This window comes from Pelodiscus sinensis, chromosome 28 (assembly GCF_052426305.1).
Source record: "Pelodiscus sinensis isolate ZL-2025 chromosome 28, ASM5242630v1, whole genome shotgun sequence".
Lineage (NCBI taxonomy): Eukaryota > Metazoa > Chordata > Testudines > Trionychidae > Pelodiscus > Pelodiscus sinensis.
The window spans coordinates 19,420,955-19,441,039 of NC_143079.1; the positions used below are offsets into that span (position 1 = coordinate 19,420,955).

Sequence of the window (20,085 nt, forward strand, 5' to 3'; positions counted from 1 at the left end):
GAAGTTTTGTCGACAGATACTGTTGACAAAACTTCTGTCGACAAAACCCTGTAGTCTAGACGTACCCAAAGAAAAGTCCTAGACTAGCGATCACCAACATTATGCATTTTGGTAATAGATATGAAAGGTAGATGTTATGTATTATTGTCTGTATTTATATCTTGCTAGAAGTTTAACATAACCAAATTAGCTTGTAGATTCCAATTCCTTTTCATGTCTTAATTGCCTTAATTATATGCAACTGTCTTCAGTTAACCTTAAGATCAAAGATATAAGATAGTACAAGAAAATATTTTGTACATTGTATCTGTGTTGTAATGGAAGACTACGATCGGCTAATTACTTTATGTGAATGACTATCACCCATTTACCAGTGTATGCGTAGGAAATAGAAAATTAACTTCAAAACAAAGTACGACAGGAGATCTGCATGACCTATTCTTTCTCAGGGAGAGATCCTGCTTCGACAATTTCTGTGAGGAGGCTTGCCAACCGGCTAGAATAGCTATAAAAGACAAGTTATGGGACTGATCTTCTCTCTCCAGTCTGCTTAAACTTTGAACAGGGGACGTGTAAGCCATAGGACATAGATCTTCCAAATAATTATTTGGAATAGTCTGGGAAATGCATGGAAAAACTAACAGCCTTTGCATCTAAACTGGCTTTGGATGTTGACCGGTTAGCATGATTCCAGAGAGACTTTTACAAGCCAGCCGTTTATTCCACCATGGTTGTGATCCTGAACTATGAAAAGTGAAAGTCATTTTAACAAATATCTATCACTTAACCATTTGTAACTCTCTTCTTTTTCCTTTTAACAACAAATCTGATATTCCGTTATTAAGGATTGGCTGATATTTAGGGAAGACCTGTGATTCATATTAACCTAAGGATAAGTGTCTAGTCCTTTGTGATTGGTGATTATATTAGACTTAGTTGTCTAGATGGGAACCAAGGTCTGGAATGCCTAAAGGGTACTATTGTTTGGTATTTTGTTAACCAGAGTAGAAGCTCTTTTCTTACTGGTTTGGTGAATCTAATTATAAAATCACTAGTCTGGGGAACTGCCTGCCCTGTTTCTTACAGTCTGGCCTGAGTGCTGTCACAGCACTATTATGGAAACCTTTCTCTTATGGAAGCAGAGGGATCTTACTCACTTTGAGGCCCCAGCTGCAGGCCTAGTACAATTTCTCATGAATTCACGTTGAATGTCAGATTTGATATAAGTTGGGAAGTCAGCTCAAGGAAGAGTAGAACTATACTCACTGTGCTATTAACTATCTCCTGATAGGCAGTTAGCAGCCAGACACTGGCCTGCAAGGCCCTTTCTCTCTCCCACTCCTGCCCTGAACTGAGCCAGGTCTCTAGTAGCTGTTGGCAAAGCAGGAGAATGGACAAAGTTAGTACCAGAAAATCCCTCCCAAACGTTTCTTTTAAATAGGTTTGATTGTCACTAAAATCCCTCTCCAAAGCATTTAACTTCCATATAGCAAAAGATTTATATGTCTCCAAAAAGAGACCCTTGTATATACAAGTCCCAGGGACCAGATTCACCTCTGGTGTACGTAACTCCATCAAAGCCAAAGGAGTTACATGAGAGATGAGTCTGGCTCTGTGTATGTGAGGGCTTCTGTAGACTGTCTGATGGCAGCTGTCTAGCACATTGCATGCAGTTTGGGGTCCGGTGCTGTGTTCTCTTTCCTGGACAGCTTCTCCCATGCTGAGTGGCAAATGACAGAGAGGAGCATTTCTTTTTATTTAGAGCAGAGAAGTCTCCCCAGCCCAGCTCCTTTTATAACTTTATTTTCATACCAACGTTGCACCTAACTCCCCTCCCCTCAGCTCTTCAAACTATTCTGTTTATGTCTGAAGAGCAGGAAGTCTTTGGTGAATGAGTTTCCATACACAGAGCTTAACTCAATACTAATTCATTCCTTTTACGAGAGGTGATCAGTTCTCACTGGTCCTCTTGAATTTGGTTACTGCGCTGATGATTTTCTTTCCTGTCCATGTAGTGTTAACTATACTGGAAAAACTAGATCTCAGTCCACCACTGGCATAAAATGTCCCCTGCTATGAGATAGATACATAGCATTTACTAGCTAGTGGGAAAACACTGGCTGTAGAATCGGTGTCTATTTCTTACAAAGCCTTTCTGAATATTGACCTAGGAGAGCTTTTCCATTGCATTAGGAGTGCACAAATCATAAAATCATGGATTAAGGATGGAAGGGACCTCAGGAGGTCATATAGTCCAACCCCCTGCTCAAAGCAGGGCCAGCCCCATCTAAATTATTCCAGCCATGGCTTTGCCAAGCCTGGCATTAAAAACCTCGAATGATGGAGATTCTTAAGGGAAGAGAATAACAGAAACACCTAACTGGTGGGTCAGAACCCAGGCTTAGGAAAACCCCAGCACAAGGGGACACAAAGAAGATGGAGAGAGGCTGTTCTCAGTAGTGACAGATGACAGAACAAGAAGCAGTGGTCTCAAGTTGTGTGTGGGGGGGTGGATCTTAGGAAAAACGATTTCACGAGGAGGGTGGTGAAGCACTGGAATGGGTTACTGAGGGAGGTGGTGAGATCTCCATCCCTAGAGGTTTTTCAGTCCCAGCTTGACAAAGCCCTGGCTGAGATGATTTAGTTGGAATTGGTTCTGCTTTTAGCAGGGGGTTGGACTCGATGACTTCCTGAATTCTCTTCAAGCCCTATCGTTCTATGATTCTATAAAAGAGTTCCCTGAACTCTTTTCAAAAAAAATTTCAAAAAAGAACATTTCTTCTTTTTATCTCTGAGGAGAGCCACTCAGACTCTGCCCAGTGGAAATAAATATGCAGAACCTAGAGGGAGCCATTCTGTTTGTTCTGATGCCCCAAGCAGCTTGATCATTCTGTGCATAGTGAATGTGAGTCTATCTATAGGCTAAATTCTGTTCTTCCTTACACCAAACTAAATATTGATCAGCTCTACTGATTTCAGTTTAAATAAGAGCAAATGTGGCCTGATGAGAAAGAGTTGCCTCCTACTTTCTTTGAGATGGGTAGGATGAAAAAGAGGCAGTTGGTGAGTACTGCCATAAGCTCCCACTTCGTAGCTAAAGGGCCAGGCAGAGCTAAGATCCTCAACAACTTACTGTAAAGTTAATGTATAGCATGGATCCCATCATGGAACTCTGTGTCTGGAGTCCATGACTCTGCCCATAGCTGGAAATACCCATTGAAAAGATTTTGAACTAGTACACATAGAACAGAGAATGAAGTGTGCAGCAAACTTTTCCAGGTTCTAGACATCTTGATGTAGGCTGCATAACTTCAGTGTTTTGCTAATAGTTTATGTATGCTTCAGCAGCCACAGGATTGGGCACCATTGTGTTCTTTGGAGAGTCTATTTATAAAAAAGATGTGCTTCCTTATACAAGAGCATTTCACTGAAAGATTGTGTTGTCAGAATTTTCACTGACTTGCCCGAGGTCTAAGTAATGTAGGTCGTACTGTCAGATATAAATATCCAGAATCAGATTCTGGTCTCTGTTACACTTGTGCAAATCCAAAATAATGCCACTGAAGTCAGGGGCATTACCCTGGTTTTACACGAATATCACTGATCAGATTCTAGCTCTAATCCTTCAGTCCAGCTGCATCCTTGAGCATCCAAAGCTCCCACTGAAGTCAAGGGGAACAATCAGCATGCCAGAATGGCAGAACTGAGTCCTAAGTGTTAAGAACTCTCCTTACCAGATTTCTGGTGGACACATCGAACTCTCTGAATACATAGGCGACCATATCCCCTGCTGCACAATTGTCCACACTTCCTGAACTGAGCAGCTTCAGGACAAAATGGAGAGCTGCCATCCTCACCTGCAAGGGTAGAGATTATGCACAAGTTATTATTATCTCTTCTGCATGCAATATGAGACAGGATATGAGAGTCCTTTTGCTTTTTCTTTTATCTCTTTGGAATAGTGGCTGAAGTACAAATGATTAACACATCTGTTATGTAAATTCCTTGCAACACTGGCTACAGAAGTACCATGCAAATGCCAGTTTTCACTTTCAGGTGACACTGTAATTAGGAAAAAGGCAGCATTTTCTCCTATAAATGGAAACAAACTTGTTTGTCTTAGTGTCTGGCTGAACAAGAAGTAGGTCTGAATGGACTTGTAGACTCTAAAGTTTTACATTCTTTCATTACAGTTAACAAAAAATATCTACATTTGTAAGTTGCATTTTCACGCTAAAGAGATTGCTCTACATCACTTCTATGAGATGAATTGAAAAATATTATTTCTTTTGTCATTTTTACAATGCAAATGTTTGTTATAAAAATAATATAAAGTGCATAGTACACACTTGTCATTGTGTTGTAATTGAAATCAATATATTTGAAAATGTAAAAAACCACAAAAATATGTAATAAATCTCAATTTTTAATCGCATTAATTTTTAGTTAACTGTGATTAATTGAAACCCTATTAATAATCTCAGCCTAAAAATGTGTCTCATTGCCAGACTCTCCACTGAGTGAAATACTTCCCAGATATTAACAGCAATACCACTATTCCACACACAATCTTACCTTAGCACTCTGATCACTGAGAGCAGATTTCACTGCCTTCACAATCAGAAACTTTCTAACTCTTGTCTCAGGCACTGAAAGATAAGGAGAAGTGTGCAATATAGTATATCTTTGTTCCAAACACTCATGCTCCACATTAGAATGTGTCCTGTGCCCTATTTAAGAGTACTCCCAAGCTTCACTCATATACAGAATCAGCGGGGAAAATATAGGACCAGACTCTGATCTCAGTTACACCAGTCTAAGTCTGAAGTATTTCCACTTCTGTAAATAGCACCATCATACTATCCTGATGGAAATATTGTAAGAGAGTTAGACAAATGGAGGTCAGTGAAGTTAGTCTGTGTTTGCCACCAGTATAGCAGAATTCAGAGTCTATTCTAGAGTGTCTAATACTTATTCAGTCAGGAGTACTATTTTGTTTTTATCTCATTATTATTAACATGCATCCGCCACAAGATTACATTTGTATTTGTACCTTGAAAATATTTTAGGCTACATTCAGCACTTAATTAACCCTGTTGATTTCTGTGTGACCACATGGGAGTAACTTAGAGCAGCACTGGGTCCCTTTAGTGAATTTCCAACCCTCTGGTGAGCATGCATCTAAAAGGGTGTCGCAAGGAGAAGGGAGAAAAATTGTTCTCTTTGGCCTCTGATGATAGGACAAGAAACAATGGGCTTAAATTGCAGCAAGGGAGGTTTAGGTTGGACATTAGGAAAAACGTCCCAACTGTTAGGTTGGTTAAACACTGTGAAAAATTGCCCAGGGAAGTTGTGGAATCTCCACCACTGGAGATATTTAAGAGCAGATTGGATAGACACCTATCAGGGGTGATCTAGACAGTGCTTGGTCCTGCCATGAGGGCAGGGGACTGGACTTGATGACCTCTCAAGGTCCCTTCCAGTTCTAATAATCTATGACTATATGACTCTATGTGTTGCAGCAGGGGCAGATGACCGTTTTGCGGGGCCCCGGGCAGCATAATTCCGCGGGGCCCCCCCTTTGCCACGGCGCATGCACAGTGACGCCATGCTCATGCGCGGTGGCACCACGGCGCGTGCGCGGGGCTTTTTGAAGCGCGGGACCCGGGGCGGCCACCCCGCTCGCCCTGCCCTATATCCGCCCCTGTGTTACAGATCCTCTGTGCCCCATTTGCAGAGATGATGAGTATGTTATAGCCCTACCATGCCTGCAAAGCCTTGGTTCTTTAGATCAACCTATAGCAGCTCATGCTTTTAGCTCTGGATGTCCCCAACTCAACCCCCAGCACGATGGCGATGATCGCAGCAGTCACAGTTACTCCTGTGTTACTTACAGTCAGCACCAATAATAGCTGTGAGCAGATTCAGGGTTGCCACACGAACAGTCTCATTCTCAATCTTCAGCTGCGAGTGCAGAAATGCTATGAGGTCATCAGGAGAAGAACGGGCTGCAAAGGAAGAAATCACATCCTCACTAACAACTGAAAGCTCATTCTTACCACACCTACAAAAGAAGGAAGTTACAAGGAAACTACTGTGTAATTTGGAGTCTCTTCCCCTACCTAGCAGTAGGATACAATAGCACAGCTCCATTTGATTTTCCATGATGAGCTGCTGAGTTGGAGAACAGATCTGTGGGAAGAAGAGAAGTGATCAAAGGAAAACTAATCAGAACAAGCAACTGAAAAGAAGATGCTCAATTAATTTCTAAGCACTCACTTCCTACCTTTCCAAATAGAGCTCTGAAGCCAAAATAAATGGTACTGACTGCACAACAAGAATCAGAAACAATGACCGAGACACTGGATAACAGAAGTTCCTGCTTTCAAAGTGTTTTTAGCAGCAGAGCTAATTGAATCAAGACTTGACCCTTGGTAACTGGTTCAAATGGTTAATTATTCCACCATAAAAATGTAGGCCTTATTTGCAGTCTGAATTTGTCCAGCTTCATTTTCTAGTTATTGGCTCACGTTATGCCTTTCTCTGCTAGATTATTACATATGTTTCCCCACATAGATATTATAGACTGCAATTAAGTCACCCTGTCACAGGATAGGTCCTCCCCATTTGGATGGGATCAGTTTTTACTATCTAACTCTAACTCCCTCTAATAACTGGCTTATGCTAAAATTGCTTTACAAACTGAGCTGGATTTTAGCTAATAAAATGAGACCACTATCTGCTTATTCTTAAGCCAGCAGAAACCAATAAGGCATGAGAAGGTCTCCGGGCTCTTCACTAGCATTCAAAAGATGTTTATTCTTAATATGCTTCAGATCTGCTGTGCTTAAGCTCAAGTGATACAAGAAGAAGTTCCCCTCACCCGGTCATGCAGAGCACTGCAGATGGCTTGAAATTTCCCTTCAGGTAGAAGGATCTTATATTCACCAGAGACTTCCAAGAGCTGCCTCAGACTCTACAACAGAGGGTGAAAGTTAGAAGGTGGGCATACAAAGGAGCAATATGCAATGACTGAAGCAGGTTCATGGAATTCATAGATTCCAAGGCCAAAAGGGATGATTGTCATCAACTAGTCAGGCCTTCTGTATGACACAGGCCTTAGAAATTGCCAAAATAATTCCTAAAGCAGAACTTTCAGAAAAAAATCCAATCTTGATTTTAAAATGATCACCTTGACTCTTGGTAAATGGTTTGAATGGCTAATATCCCACCACTGAAAAGGTAGACCTTATTTCCCATCTGAATGTCTCCTGTTTCAGTTTGTAGCCACTGGATCATGTCATGCCTTTCTCTGCTAGGTCATTACATATATTTCCCCATGCAGATATTATAGACTGTAAGTAAGTCACCTGTCACAGGGTAGGTCCACCCTGTTTGGATGGTATCAGGTTGTGGAGGAGTTAAAGAACTAAGGCAGCCCAAGTGACCTAGTCTCCCCAACCACCATAGCAGGCCTGGTTCTTAGAGCAGCATTGCCTAATAGTCAGGGTCAGCGCAGCAGCCCTTTAATGAGGCTCTTCAGCTCAATGACCCAAGCCCTTCTAGGTACGACCGTGCAACCTAGTGCTCAACCACCCTTTGGGGCAAACCAGTGTTGCCTAGTGGCCAGCCCTTCTCCACCAGGCTCTACCTACTCCACAGGGTCCCAGCCCAGGGTCTTGTCTTGCAGCTCAATGGGGTTTCTTCCAAAACATGCAGAGTCAAAGACTAATACCTCAACTCAATAATGCTTAGTTCACATAGATTACTTCCCACCATTCTTCTGCAGCAGGTCATCTCAGTAACTCCGTGGTCTCTCCTCCATCTGTGGCATTGGATGGTTGTGGGAGGGTCAACTGGAAGCACAGGCTGGCTGGTTTCTGCATCCTAGGGCACTGGCAGTCCCTCCACAAAAGCCTGCAAAGCACCTCTGCTCCCTTCAGCTGTCAGCCTAGACAGAACTGAGCTGCTCCCTTTTATATCCTGGTTCCAGTTGGAGCATTCCCAGCAAGTATGAAGGGGCATAGCCCACAGATCATGATTAGCCCCCGCTGAACCATGCATGGTGGGTATCCTCTGTCACAAACACTCCCCCTTAAGAGGGTGTCCATTGGTGGACCTTCCTCTTCATCGTCTCCTTCCACTTGGGAGAAGTCTGTGTTTGCATGAGCCTTCCCTGGCCCAGCGTAACATACAGAAGTCATAGGGTTGGAGCGGGAAGTACTACCTCATGATTCAGGCACTGGTGTCCTTCATGTTATTAATCCATCTGAGGGGTGCATGGTTGGTGACCAGTTGAAAGGGCTTCCCCAGTACAGAATATCCCAGGGTATGTCTACACTACAGCGCTAATTCGAACTAACTTAGTTCGAATTAGTTAATTCGAACTAAGCTAATTCGAACTAATGCATCCAGACTAAAAAAACTAGTTCGAATTAGCGTTTTGCTAATTCGAACTAGCATGTACACATTAAGTGGACCCTGAACCGGGCTTAAGGATAGCCGGAAGCAGTGCCGGCAGGGCATCAGATGAGGACTTAGAGCGTGGAGCTGCTGCCTCAGGCTAGCCGAGGGCTGTGCTTAAAGGGACCCGACCCCCACCCCGGACAGACAGTTCTCAGGGGTGCCCCTCTTGCAAAGCAGTCCTGGCTTGGAGTGCTCTGAGTGCCCTCACTGGGCACATCACAGCACTCGGCCATCAGCCTGGCTGTACTTGCCGCAGGCTGCCATCTGGGGAGAAGGAGCAATTGGGGGGCTGCAGGAGAGCTTCCACCCCCAGAAGCACGCAGAGCCAGCCCAGTCCTCCCCATCGGGGGCTCGTACCCCATTCCTCCATCACCTCCTTCCACTTACCCTTCCCTAGCCCCCCTTCCTGATGTACAAAATAAAGAAAACGTGTGGTCAAAAATAGACTCTCTCTTTATTGAACAAAACTCGGGGAGACTGGGAAAAGGAGGTGGGAGAGGGGAAGAGAGAGGGTGGGAGAGGGGAGGGCAACTAAAATGATCAGAGGTTTGGAACAGGTCCCATATAAAGAGAGGCTAAAGAGACTGGGACTTCTCAGCTTAGAAAAGAGGACACTAAGGGGGGATAGGATAGAAGTCCATAAAAGCATGAGTGGGGTGGAGAGGATGCATTAAGAAAGGTTCTCCATTAGTCCCCATAATAGAAGGACTAGAGGACACCAAAGGAAAAGAATGGGTAGCAGGCTTCAAAATACTAACAGAAAGTTGCTCTTCACAAAGCAAAGATTCAACCTGTGGAACTCCTTGCTGCAGGAGGTTGTGACGGCTAGAACTTAGAACAGAGTTTAAAGAGAAGTGAGATAAAGTGATGGAGGTTGGGTCCATGGAGTGCTATTAGCCAGGGGGTAGGAGTGGTGTCCCTGCCCAAAGTTTGTGGAAGGCTGGAGAGGGATGGCACGAGACAAATGGCTTGATCACTGTCTTCGGTCCATCCCCTCCAGGGTCTCTAGGGTTGGCCACTGTCAGCAGACAGGCTACTGGGCTAGATGGACCTTTGGTATGACCCAATACGCCCATTGTAAGCTCAGGGCTCAGGGTTGGGGGTCTCAGTGGACCACCTTCATTTTCATGCACACCTGCTCCTAGGTGGCCAGGCTGGCAGCTCTCCTGCCCTAGACGGCCACTTTCCTGTGCCTAGAGCGGAGGTCGTGGATGAGGTCCATGATGTCCGCACTAAACCAGGCGGGTGCGGTCCTGGGCAGGCTCCCGAGAGCCGCCAGCCTGGTCCCGGGAAGAGGGGGATGGCTGGGTGGCAGCGGGAGGCTGGCTCGAGCCATGCCAGGTGCAGGGTCTGCTAGCTGGGTGCTGGCCAGCCTGTGCCCCTTTAAGAGGTCCGGGGCCGGAAGGGGGGCAGACTAGTTTCCCTGGTGTTGGCCAGAGTGGCCACCAGGGAAAGCTGGGGAGGGCTAGCCTCCCACTAGTTTGAATTAAGGGGCTACACACCCCTTAATTCGAACTAGTAAGTTCGAACTAGGCTTAGTCCTCGTTCAATGAGGTTTACCTAGTTCGAACTAAGCACACCGCTAGTTCGAATTAAGTTCGAACTAGCGGAGCGCTAGTGTAGCGCCTATCAAAGTTAATTCGAACTAACATCCGTTAGTTCGAATTAACTTTGTAGTGTAGACATACCCCCAGGGTGTAGATCACCCACTTGATGGCCAGGGCCTCCCTTGCTATAGTAGGGTGGCAGGTCTCTCAGGAGAACAGCTTGCAGCTGAGATAAAGGATCTGGTGCTCCTTCCCACCTATTTCTTGAGATAGTACCACTCCTGGTCCTACCTCCGAGACCTCCATTTGAAGGATAGAAGGCTTTGTGAAGTTGGATGGGATAGGACCAGCTCTTGGTTCAGCTGTTTTCACAGGGCCTGGAAGGCTTCCTCACAGTCTTCTGATTACTGGACTTTCTGTGATTGGGTGTTCTTCATCAGGTCCAATAATAGGGTGCCCAGTGTGATGAAGTTGAGTACTAAGCAGCCACTGTGTCTGAAGTATTGTGGCACCTGTTTCTTTGTCAGGGAGGTGGGGCAGTCACACAAGCCTTAGACCTTATTTATCAAGGAGCTATAGTTTTCCCCTTCCTACTGTGTTCACTAAGATGGCACTTGGCTGGATTCACAGTGAGTCCTGCATCTATTGGGGATTACAATACCTTGCTAAGATGTCAGAGGTGTTTCCCCCAGCTGGTGCTGTGGATGACAATATTCTTAATGCACACGGCTGTATATTGCATATATGTTTGCAATATTTGGTTCATGAGCTGCTGAAAAGTGGCTGAGGCTCTGTGCAGCCCAAATGGCATCCTGCTGAATTGCTATAAGCCAAGCAGGGTGTGGAAGGCACTCTTCTCACAGGAAGCTGGTATCAGGGGTATCTACCAATATCTGTTGGTCAGTTCTAGTGTGGAAATGAACTTTGCATTTCCCACTATATTCCTCCTTGAGATTTCCCCATGTATGCATCCCAGTATCATTTCAGCTTTTTTGGCCACAGCATCGCATTTGTAGGTCATGTTCAGCTGAGTATTCACCAAGTTTCCCAAAATATTTTTCAGAGTTACTGTTTCTCAGGAAGCATCCCTCAACATGTATGTATCACCTACATTGTTTTGGTCCTAGATGCATCTATTTACATTCAGCCATATTTAAATGCACATTTATTGTTAGCACCCAGTTTACCAAATGATCTATATCACTCTGAATCAGTGAGTTGTCCTTTCCATTATTTACCACTCCCCAATGTTTATTTCATCTGCCAATTTTATCAATGATGATTTTATGTTCTCTTCCAGGCTATTGATAATGAGATGACAGTCTAACTCCTTCCTGTACCTACACACTTTTCTTCTTTGCTGCTTGAAGCTTCCAGGATATCTCTGATGAAATCTACATATTTTACTACATTTAGGCTCTTGTGTAGTCCTCTGATACTTTTAGTCAAGTCCATGAGACATTGATTCCCTCAAAGTCACGGGCATTCCAATCCCAAAAGCAACCACATATTCTGGACCAGAAAGCCAACATAGATTGGGAGTAAACCATGGAGGAAGTGGGGAGGGGGGAAGGGCAGCAGGGTTGTGGCCCTGGATTTGCTGCTTGGCTTGTACTGAGCCAGCTCACAGAGACTGAGCATGCTCAATCATACTACTGAAGCCAACTGCCCTCACTCCATCCTCTCACTATCAGCAGACAAGAGTTACCTTGGTCATGTGATACTGAGGGTAGATGAAATAAGAGAGACAAGGTGGGTGAAATAATATCTTTAATTATATTATCTCACCCACCTTGTCTCTCTAATATCCTTGAACCAACACAGCTACAACAGCCCTGTACACAACGGTAGATGAAAGAGACAGTGATTTTATATCTATCTAGTTATATAATCTAAAGCAATGCACTTCAGGCCTTCTTAGTATTAATTTTCAGCTACTGGCAGTTTACTTAATACTGCCCAGAGACAACACACAGCAGCCCCTGCTCTGAGGAGTTTATTTATAATCTAAAAGAGAGACACAGAGTTGATAGGATGTACCAGTAAATCACAAGGAGGGAGTATCTTATGTGGGGGGGGGGGGGGGGGGGAGGGAACAGGTGTTTTGTTTCTTACCTCCTTATCATCTCCAGAAACAGAAGATACTTTTCATGAGAGGCTTTTACCTACAAAACTTGTCACCTGGGTCACCATGTCTATAAAATCAAGACTTGTGTGTTTATCTATTATCTAACAAGTCACTATGTAGACCAGGAAATGCCACTGGTAGCAGCTAGTGCAGTTCACCTATGCGCACACATTGATAGTTATTTTAATAAGTATCTCACCTTGGTGACATGAAAAACATTAACATCCTCTTTATATTGCTCAAGGAGCCATGGGATCTGTTCGAACACCTTATCTTGATGCTCTTCTTTATGCAGGAGGAGGCTCATCATAGTACCAAGGGCTTTGATAATGGCCTGCTTGAGCTACATAGAGACACAGAATTTATGTTCCTACAAATTCATTCAATATCATGCAATGGGCCCATCTTTTCTACTTCTGACGAGTGCAATTTCCCTTTTCCACTGTTGAAACAGCCCTATCTCAATATTTCCTGGTAAAGAGTTAAGACTCATGGGCTTCGTCTACACTGGCATGATTTTCCGAAAATGCTTTTAACGGAAAAGTTTTCCGTTAAAAGCATTTTCGGAAAAGCACGTCTAGATTGGCAGGATGCTTTTCCGCAAAAGCACTTTTTGCGGAAAAGCGTCCGTGGCCAATCTAGACACGCTTTTCCGCAAAAAAGCCCCAATTGCCATTTTCGCGATCGGGGCTTTTTTGCAGAAAACACTACTGTGCTGTCTACACTGGCCCTTTTGCGCAAAAGTCTTTCGGAAAAGGACTTTTGCCTGAACGGGAGCAGCATAGTATTTCCGGAAAAGCATTGACGATCTTACATGAGATCGTCAGTGCTTTTCCGGAAATTCAAGCAGCCAGTGTAGACAGCTGGCAAGTTTTTCCAGTCTAGACACAGCTATGGTGTTGGTTTCAGAATTATATTCTACTGCACCTCACAACTTTCCCAAGTGGGATATTTCCCCAGATTAGTATGCACACTAAACCAACTCATTCCTGCTATAACTCTACTGGAACTGAATAGACATCTGCCAGGAATGAATTTAGCCCATTCTCCTATATTCATCTGCATGTCAGGTGACAAAACTGGAATCTATGTACACTATGTACAGACAGAATTTCCATGAGATTGTGACATTATAATCTTTTTTAAATGTTTTACATCATACTCCGTTCTATCCCAAAGAACCTGCCATTGAACTCCATCATCACAAAGAGTGCCATACACAGAGAATTTAACAATACAATTTCTCATAAAGGTTTAGAAAGCCTACAATTCTCACCTCCAAATCTTCACATGTGGTCCATTTGCTTGTCACATGACGATAGAGGGGAAGAATTTCATCACAGAATTGAGATTTACCCATTTTGGGAAATGGCCACCTTTCCCAGTTACTAAAATATACATTTACTGCCCTTGACCATTTTTCCAGAACTGCATGGAAGGAAAAAAGACAGGCAATATGAAAAGGATGCACTAGTAATAAGGATACGTTGTTTTATCAGTGAAGACACCCAGGCTTGTAGTTTATTACAATTCCATGCCCAATTCAGGAACAGCTGATGAAATCCAATAACAGTTTTGAATGATTTCTCTTCCCTCCTTTCCGTTTCTTGTTTCTCAAAAGGCTTTCTTCTCTTTTGTCTCTCTCCATCTCTTTTTAATTCCCATCATTTGAAAACATATTTTTTTCTCCCTTGTTACCTCTTAATTAGAGCTGATTGTAAAGGTAGTTGAAATTAAATTAAAAGTGTTTACTCTTGTTTTTTTCAAAATTTCAAATTACAAAGATCATTCACATGTTTCAAAAATCAACAAATTTCAGCCACCTTTTTAGCTGCACAAAAACACTGAACACATCCTGATTAAAACTGTCATTGACATTTTTTCAGTTTAATATTCCATCAACTTGGAAAAAAATATGAAAAATGTAATACAAAAACAAAATATTTTGACCAGCTGTTTTCTGAATGATTCATGTCCTCTGCAGTTATTGCTTATTTAGCCCTAAAACTGTATGATTTCCTGTTGGGTTACAGTTTGTCTGAAAGATGTTCAGTGCCCCTAACTCCTATTAGCTATACTGAGATTTGACAGCATTTTGCCCTAAAATTAGATGCACCCGCTGCCCTTGAAAGGAAAATTAAGGCTCAATCCTATGTTCTATGAAGCTGATGGCAAAATTCCCATTGATCTCAAAGGTGCAGGATTAATCCCTTAGGCCTGATCTACACTAAAGGGGAAAGTTGACTTAAGGTACGCAACTCCAGCTATGTTAATTATGTAGCTGGAGTTGACGTATCTTAAATCGTGTTTTCAGACTGTCCACACAGTGGAAGGTTGACAGGAGTGTTATTCCTCATGAGAAGCAGGCCTACCGGTGCCAACGGGAGCACCCACTCAGTTCGAATTAGTGGGTCTTCACTAGACCTGCTAATTTGGACCCTGGTGATCAACTGCAGCAGCATTGATCTTCTGCATAGTGTAGACGTGGCCTTACTTGAGCATCAACTAAAAAGCAAAGGAAGAGAGAAGTGGAGAAGACCAGAGGACAGAGAAAGAGGGTGAAAGGAGATGATAATTAAGCAACTAAAGAGGAGGAATGGGTGGAGGGGTGGAAAACGGGAAATTTTTAAATGTAATTCAGTCTGTTGCCCGCACATTCTCCCCCAGGAGTTTCCTGGCACATGGGCAGCATCAGCTTTTGTTTATTTTTAAAATAGCCACAAGTCATAAAGGGCCTGAACTTACAAATGCTCAGCACCTCCAGCAAAGTAAGGAGCACTCTCAACTCCACTGAGTGCCACAGGAGCATGAGGACTCAGCCCCTGGTACAATCCAGTTCAGAGCCTGTTTGTAACGATCAGTCACTTAACTCTGTACCAAGGCCCCTAAATATCCATTTTGGACATCTACAATAAGTGCTGGCACTTACCACCACAAAATGCTTGCCTCAGCCTGCTCTCGTCGTCTAACATCCGCATGGAGCTCATGCCGTACAGGGTCATTCCCACAAAAGGAATGCACTTGAGTGCTGAAAAGAAGGACCAGAAGAAAAGGAAGACAGACAATTGACTGTTATTTGCCTTCTTACTATCGCATTTAGAAACACCGCTGGGTCGGATGCTATGGGCTCCTAGGTCATTTTGTGCTGCGTACACAAATGATAAGGCAGCAGTAAAAAATCAGTGGGGGATTTACCCTGAGGAGGAGCATTCTCCACCAATGTGCAGCTGTGCCAGATGCCCAATCCTCTCCCAGAGTAGGAGAGAGAGCACTGGGGAGGGATGAGAAATGGAATGGAGAAGAGCTCCACTAGACCTGATTTTCCTCAATCCTGTCCTTTAAGAACTTCAAATGGGGCATAAGAGCTTGCACCTTGGTGTGGATAGCTCATGGTCTAGCAACTGGAACCAGCCACAGCAGTTCATCTCATGCCCCCCAAATAGCACTCTGTGTAGCTGTACAGAGTGTGAACCTCTGTCCTTAAATGGAAGACAATAACTTTGAAACAAAAGATGGAAGTTGACATACGATAAGCTGATGATAGGTTGCCCAGCGTAATCAAAGTGAACACGTCAGACAGCTTCAGTGGATTCAGATGACATTGAAGCTCATACATCACCTCACTGAAATAGCAGCGTGCCAGAGCCACTAATGTGTTGCTCGCTGCCACTTTTAGTTCATTTGTTGCGTCCTTAAAAAATACAAAAAGAGAGAGACTGAAGTGATTAATGCCAACTACACCAGCCAATGCTGCTCAAATGAATCAAGTTCTTATTTCTGTTTTCCACCCAACTTTCTGAGAACAGAATCATGAGTCATAAATAATCATTGAATCGTTTGGCTAAACACTTGTCAGCCTTTCAGTTGTTTGCAAGCTGCTTAGACTATTCGCTATTAGCTATTTGTGGTGGATGATTGGCTATCATAGTGACATGATATTTTTCCCTCAGAGGAGGTGGGCAGCTTCAAGATATTCAGAGAATTTTCCTGAATAAACTATACCCTAAATCCAAATACTGCTTCTTTTGGAAACAGCTCCGATTCTGTTTAAAGGTTTCATCCTGCTGCTTAACACCATAGTATCAGAGCACCTTCCACACAAAATCAGTATCAATAATGAAATCCCTAGTAGACTTCACAAAATACTTGCTTGTTAAGAAACGGTAGGCCTCTCTGCATCTGATATATGTCACAATATCCTGACCTTACAAAGCACTTAAGCACACGTGTAACTTGAACAAGATGAAACTAGTCACATGCTGCTTAGGACCTGGGATTTCTGGAGGACGGTGTGGGGATCTGTGGGCCCCTAGCAGTCATTAATCCTGGAGTTTCAGTATATAGTTTACAAACAATGTTTTAATTAGTTTAAGCTTTCATTCCTGTCATTAGCATATAGGGAAAACTAACTTACCTGAGTATCAGAGGGGTAGCCGTGTTAGTCTGAATCTGCAAAAGCAGTGAAGTGGGTCTTTGACCACAAAAGCTTATGCTCCAACACTTCCGTTAATCTAACTTACCTGAGTCTCTCTCATGTGCTTTGAGGCAAGTGTTATTATTTTGCTCAGTAGCCTTCTCTCTAGGACCTGGGCATCCTGCTGTAATACTTTCTCCAGGATACAGTAAATGTCTACTCTGTTTTTCTGGGGACAAAACATAAAAGAACAATTGGGGGAAATGTTTCCTTGATGACAATATAGTAATGCTATAAGCTAATATAGTAACGCAATATAGTAACACTTACGCTAATAAGCTTCTGCCCAAAAGAGTTTACAATCTAAACATGAAACAACTAGCCCAGGCTAAAAGAGCAGATCAATAGCCAGGAAAATAATTCAGGTCTTCTGATTCACTATCTGGAGTCCTCTCCACTAGACCACACTGATTCCACAGCCTGCATACTCACTCAAGTAACCCCTAGTCTTCATTTGTATAAAACTTGCTATGCCCTCCACAATCACCCCAGCTAGCAGCATTTCAGAAGAAGCTGAGCAATTTACAAATTTTTTAATCAGAATAAGGGCCCTGCACTGCCCCCTTATCTAATTTCATTTATTATTATTATTGTTGTTATTATTATTATTGTTATTGTTGTTATTGTTATTATTAGCATCATGCCTTTTTTTTATCCACTCCAGACAGAATTTGTAAATACAATTATAAAATACCCAACTCCTGGGCTACGTCTACACTGGCATGAATTTCCGGAAATGCTTAAAACGGAATACATTCCGTTTTCAGCTTTTCCGGAAAAGGAGCGTCTACATTGGCCACGGAGTTTCCGCGATAACGATGCGCTTTTCCGGAAAAGCGCGTCTACATTGGCGGCGCGCTTTTCCGGAAAAGCAAAAAGCCCGGAACCATTTTGAAAAGGGCAAAGGCCACCAGACCTTTCCGGGGGCGGGGCCGGAGCTCCGTCCAGACGCGTGGTTAAAGGGGTCTCGCCGGGCAGCCGTTTGTCTCGTGCTCCCGTGCCTTGTGACCTCTGCCAGAGACTGGCACCCTTCACAGGGTCGGTGGTTGCCCTGTGAGTTTTGGGGACACCACCCTTTGGCCCCCCACCAGCTTTTCCTGGCATTTTATTTTTTCTGCTCTGCACTGTCTGCTATGGAGCCGTGGATGGCCATGTACCTGCTCGGGCCCCTGTTAGACCTGTACAGGTGCCTGGAGCTCGTGCTGCAGGCTGGTGCCCTGCTGTACACATACCAGGAGGCAGAGATTGCCTTGGACTCCCTCACCAGGGAGGTCCTGGCAACCGCGTGGCATCAGCACCCAACGATAGACCGGCCCATTTGGACTTTGGAAACGAGCACCGACTGGTGGGACCGTGTGGTCCTCGGACGATGGGACGACTACCAGTGGGTCCGGAATTTCCGAATGAGAAAGCGGACCTTTTTGATGCTGTGCACCTGGCTGACCCCCGCGCTGCAGAGAACCGCCACCCGGCTGCGGGCACCCATCCCCGTCAACAAGAGGGTTGCCATCGCGCTGTGGAAGCTGGCCACACCGGACAGCTACCGCTCGGTGGCACACCAGTTCGGGGTGGGAAGATCCACCGTTGGTGTTATCGTCATCCAGGTAAGTCCCAGGGGGAGTGAGATGGGGGGAGGGTGCTCCACTCCAGGCCCAGGGACACCCAAGACTCCAGGCTGGGTCGCTCAGGGGTTTCGACCGTCCCTCCCTTGCACCGGCCCACTGGTGGGGGGGGGGGGCGTGGGGCGAGGGGGGCCCTGTGTGTGTGTGTGTGTGTGTGTGTGTGTGTGTGTGTGTGTGTGTGTGTACAGAGGGAATCAAGGGGGGGACCCAAGGGAGCGCACACTCACCCCTGGCTGTATGTAATGTGTTCCCTTGTGTTTCTCTGCACCCTTCTGCAGGTCGTCCACGCCATCAACGACGTCCTGCTGCCAAGAATCATCCGCCTGCGCGACGTCGATGAGACCATGGCCGGCTTCGCTGCCCTCGGGTTCCCCAACTGCGGGAGAGCCCTGGACGCCACCCACATCGCCATCCGGGCCCCGGAGCATCGAGCGGGCCATTTCATGAACCGCAAGGGGTACTGCTCCATCGTCCTGCAAGCCCTCGTGGATCACCGGGGTCGCTTCCTGGACATCTACGGCGGCTGGTCCAGCCGGGCACACGACGCCCGCATCCTCCGGAACTCAGGACTGTTTCAGAGGTTGGAGGCGGGCACCTACTTCCCCCGGCGGGACTTGACTGTCGGGAATGTGCCGATGCCCATCTGCATCGTCGGGGATGCAGCCTACCCCCTGATGCCCTGGCTCATGCGGCCCTACACGGGGCAGCCGGACCAGAACCGGGCCCGGTTCAACGACCGCCTCAACCGGGCCCGAAACCCAGTGGAGCTGGCGTTTGGACGGTTAAAAGCCCGCTTCCGTTGTTTGCTCACCCGTCTCGACATGGGTGAGCAGAATGCAACAGAAGTGCTGGCCGCGTGCTGCGTGCTCCACAATATTGTGGAGCGCAGTGGGGAGGCCTTCCTCCCTGCATGGGTGGCAGCTGAGGCACAGACCTTGGACCAGCCCGACACAGCTGCCATCCGCCAGGCGCGCCAGGAGGCGGTGCGCATTAGAGAGGCCCTGGTGGACATGTTTGCCCAAGCCCCGTAGCAGGGTCGCTTGGGTCACCCCAGAGTACTCCGTCCCAGCTCCTACCCTTCCCCACCTCCTCCCCTTACCTCCTCCCTCCCCATAGTATAGTAAAGCGTCGGGTCACAGCACATCGCGGCCGTCATCGAGTCTGTTCGTCGGGTGCGTCGGGTGTAGTTAGGGTTTTTCTTTTAAGTTAGGCTAGGGTTTAGGCCACCATCGCCGTCCTGAGGAACAGCCAACAGGATTTGGGACTTGTGTCGAAGGCTTACATCAGTGCCATCTTCAATGGATCTCCTGGCTGTTCCTCTCCTGAGGCCCGGAAGGCCCAAAGGACTGACATGGCCAGGAACACCACAGTCATCCGTCGAGGGATCTCCTGGCTGTTCCTCTCCTGAGGCCCGGAAGGACCAAAGGACTGACATGGCCAGCAACACCACAGTCATCCGTCGAGGGATCTCCTGGCTGTTCCTCTCCTGAGGCCCGGAAGGACCAAAGGATCGAGGTGGCCAGCAACACCACAGTCATCCGTCGAGGGATCTCCTGGCTGTTCCTCTCCTGAGGCCCGGAAGGACCAAAGGATCGAGGTGGCCAGCAACACCACAGTCATCCGTCGAGGGATCTCCTGGCTGTTCCTCTCCTGAGGCCCGGAAGGACCAAAGGATCGAGGTGGCCAGCAACACCACAATCGTCCTCCCTGCGCCTAACTTATGTTTTTGAATGTGTACTGTACTGCATATTGTAACCATTTTTTTCTGCTTGTTTGTTGCTATGTAAATATAGTTTCTGGTTTACATCTTTACTGAAAAGTCTCAAGTATTTCTTTATGCGCCGCAAA

The 20,085-nt window shown here is 45.5% G+C and overlaps 2 protein-coding genes across 2 annotated transcripts; both read right to left on the minus strand.

Moving 5' to 3' along the window:
- Positions 1–3,710: 3,710 nt before the first annotated feature.
- LOC149521377 (maestro heat-like repeat-containing protein family member 2A) lies at positions 3,711–6,187 on the minus strand. Its single transcript, XM_089773743.1, has 4 exons — positions 6,123–6,187; positions 5,895–6,008; positions 4,576–4,649; positions 3,711–3,857 (listed from the first exon to the last, which is right to left on the minus strand). The coding sequence occupies exons 1-4, from the start codon at positions 6,163–6,165 to the stop codon at positions 3,711–3,713; spliced, it is 378 nt and encodes a 125-aa protein (XP_089629869.1). The 5' UTR covers positions 6,166–6,187.
- A 6,112-nt stretch (positions 6,188–12,299) lies between these two features.
- Positions 12,300–15,828, minus strand: LOC149521378 (maestro heat-like repeat-containing protein family member 2B). Its single transcript, XM_089773791.1, has 4 exons — positions 15,670–15,828; positions 15,071–15,169; positions 13,418–13,569; positions 12,300–12,484 (listed from the first exon to the last, which is right to left on the minus strand). The coding sequence occupies exons 1-4, from the start codon at positions 15,755–15,757 to the stop codon at positions 12,320–12,322; spliced, it is 504 nt and encodes a 167-aa protein (XP_089629917.1). The 5' UTR covers positions 15,758–15,828; the 3' UTR covers positions 12,300–12,319.
- Positions 15,829–20,085: the final 4,257 nt, after the last annotated feature.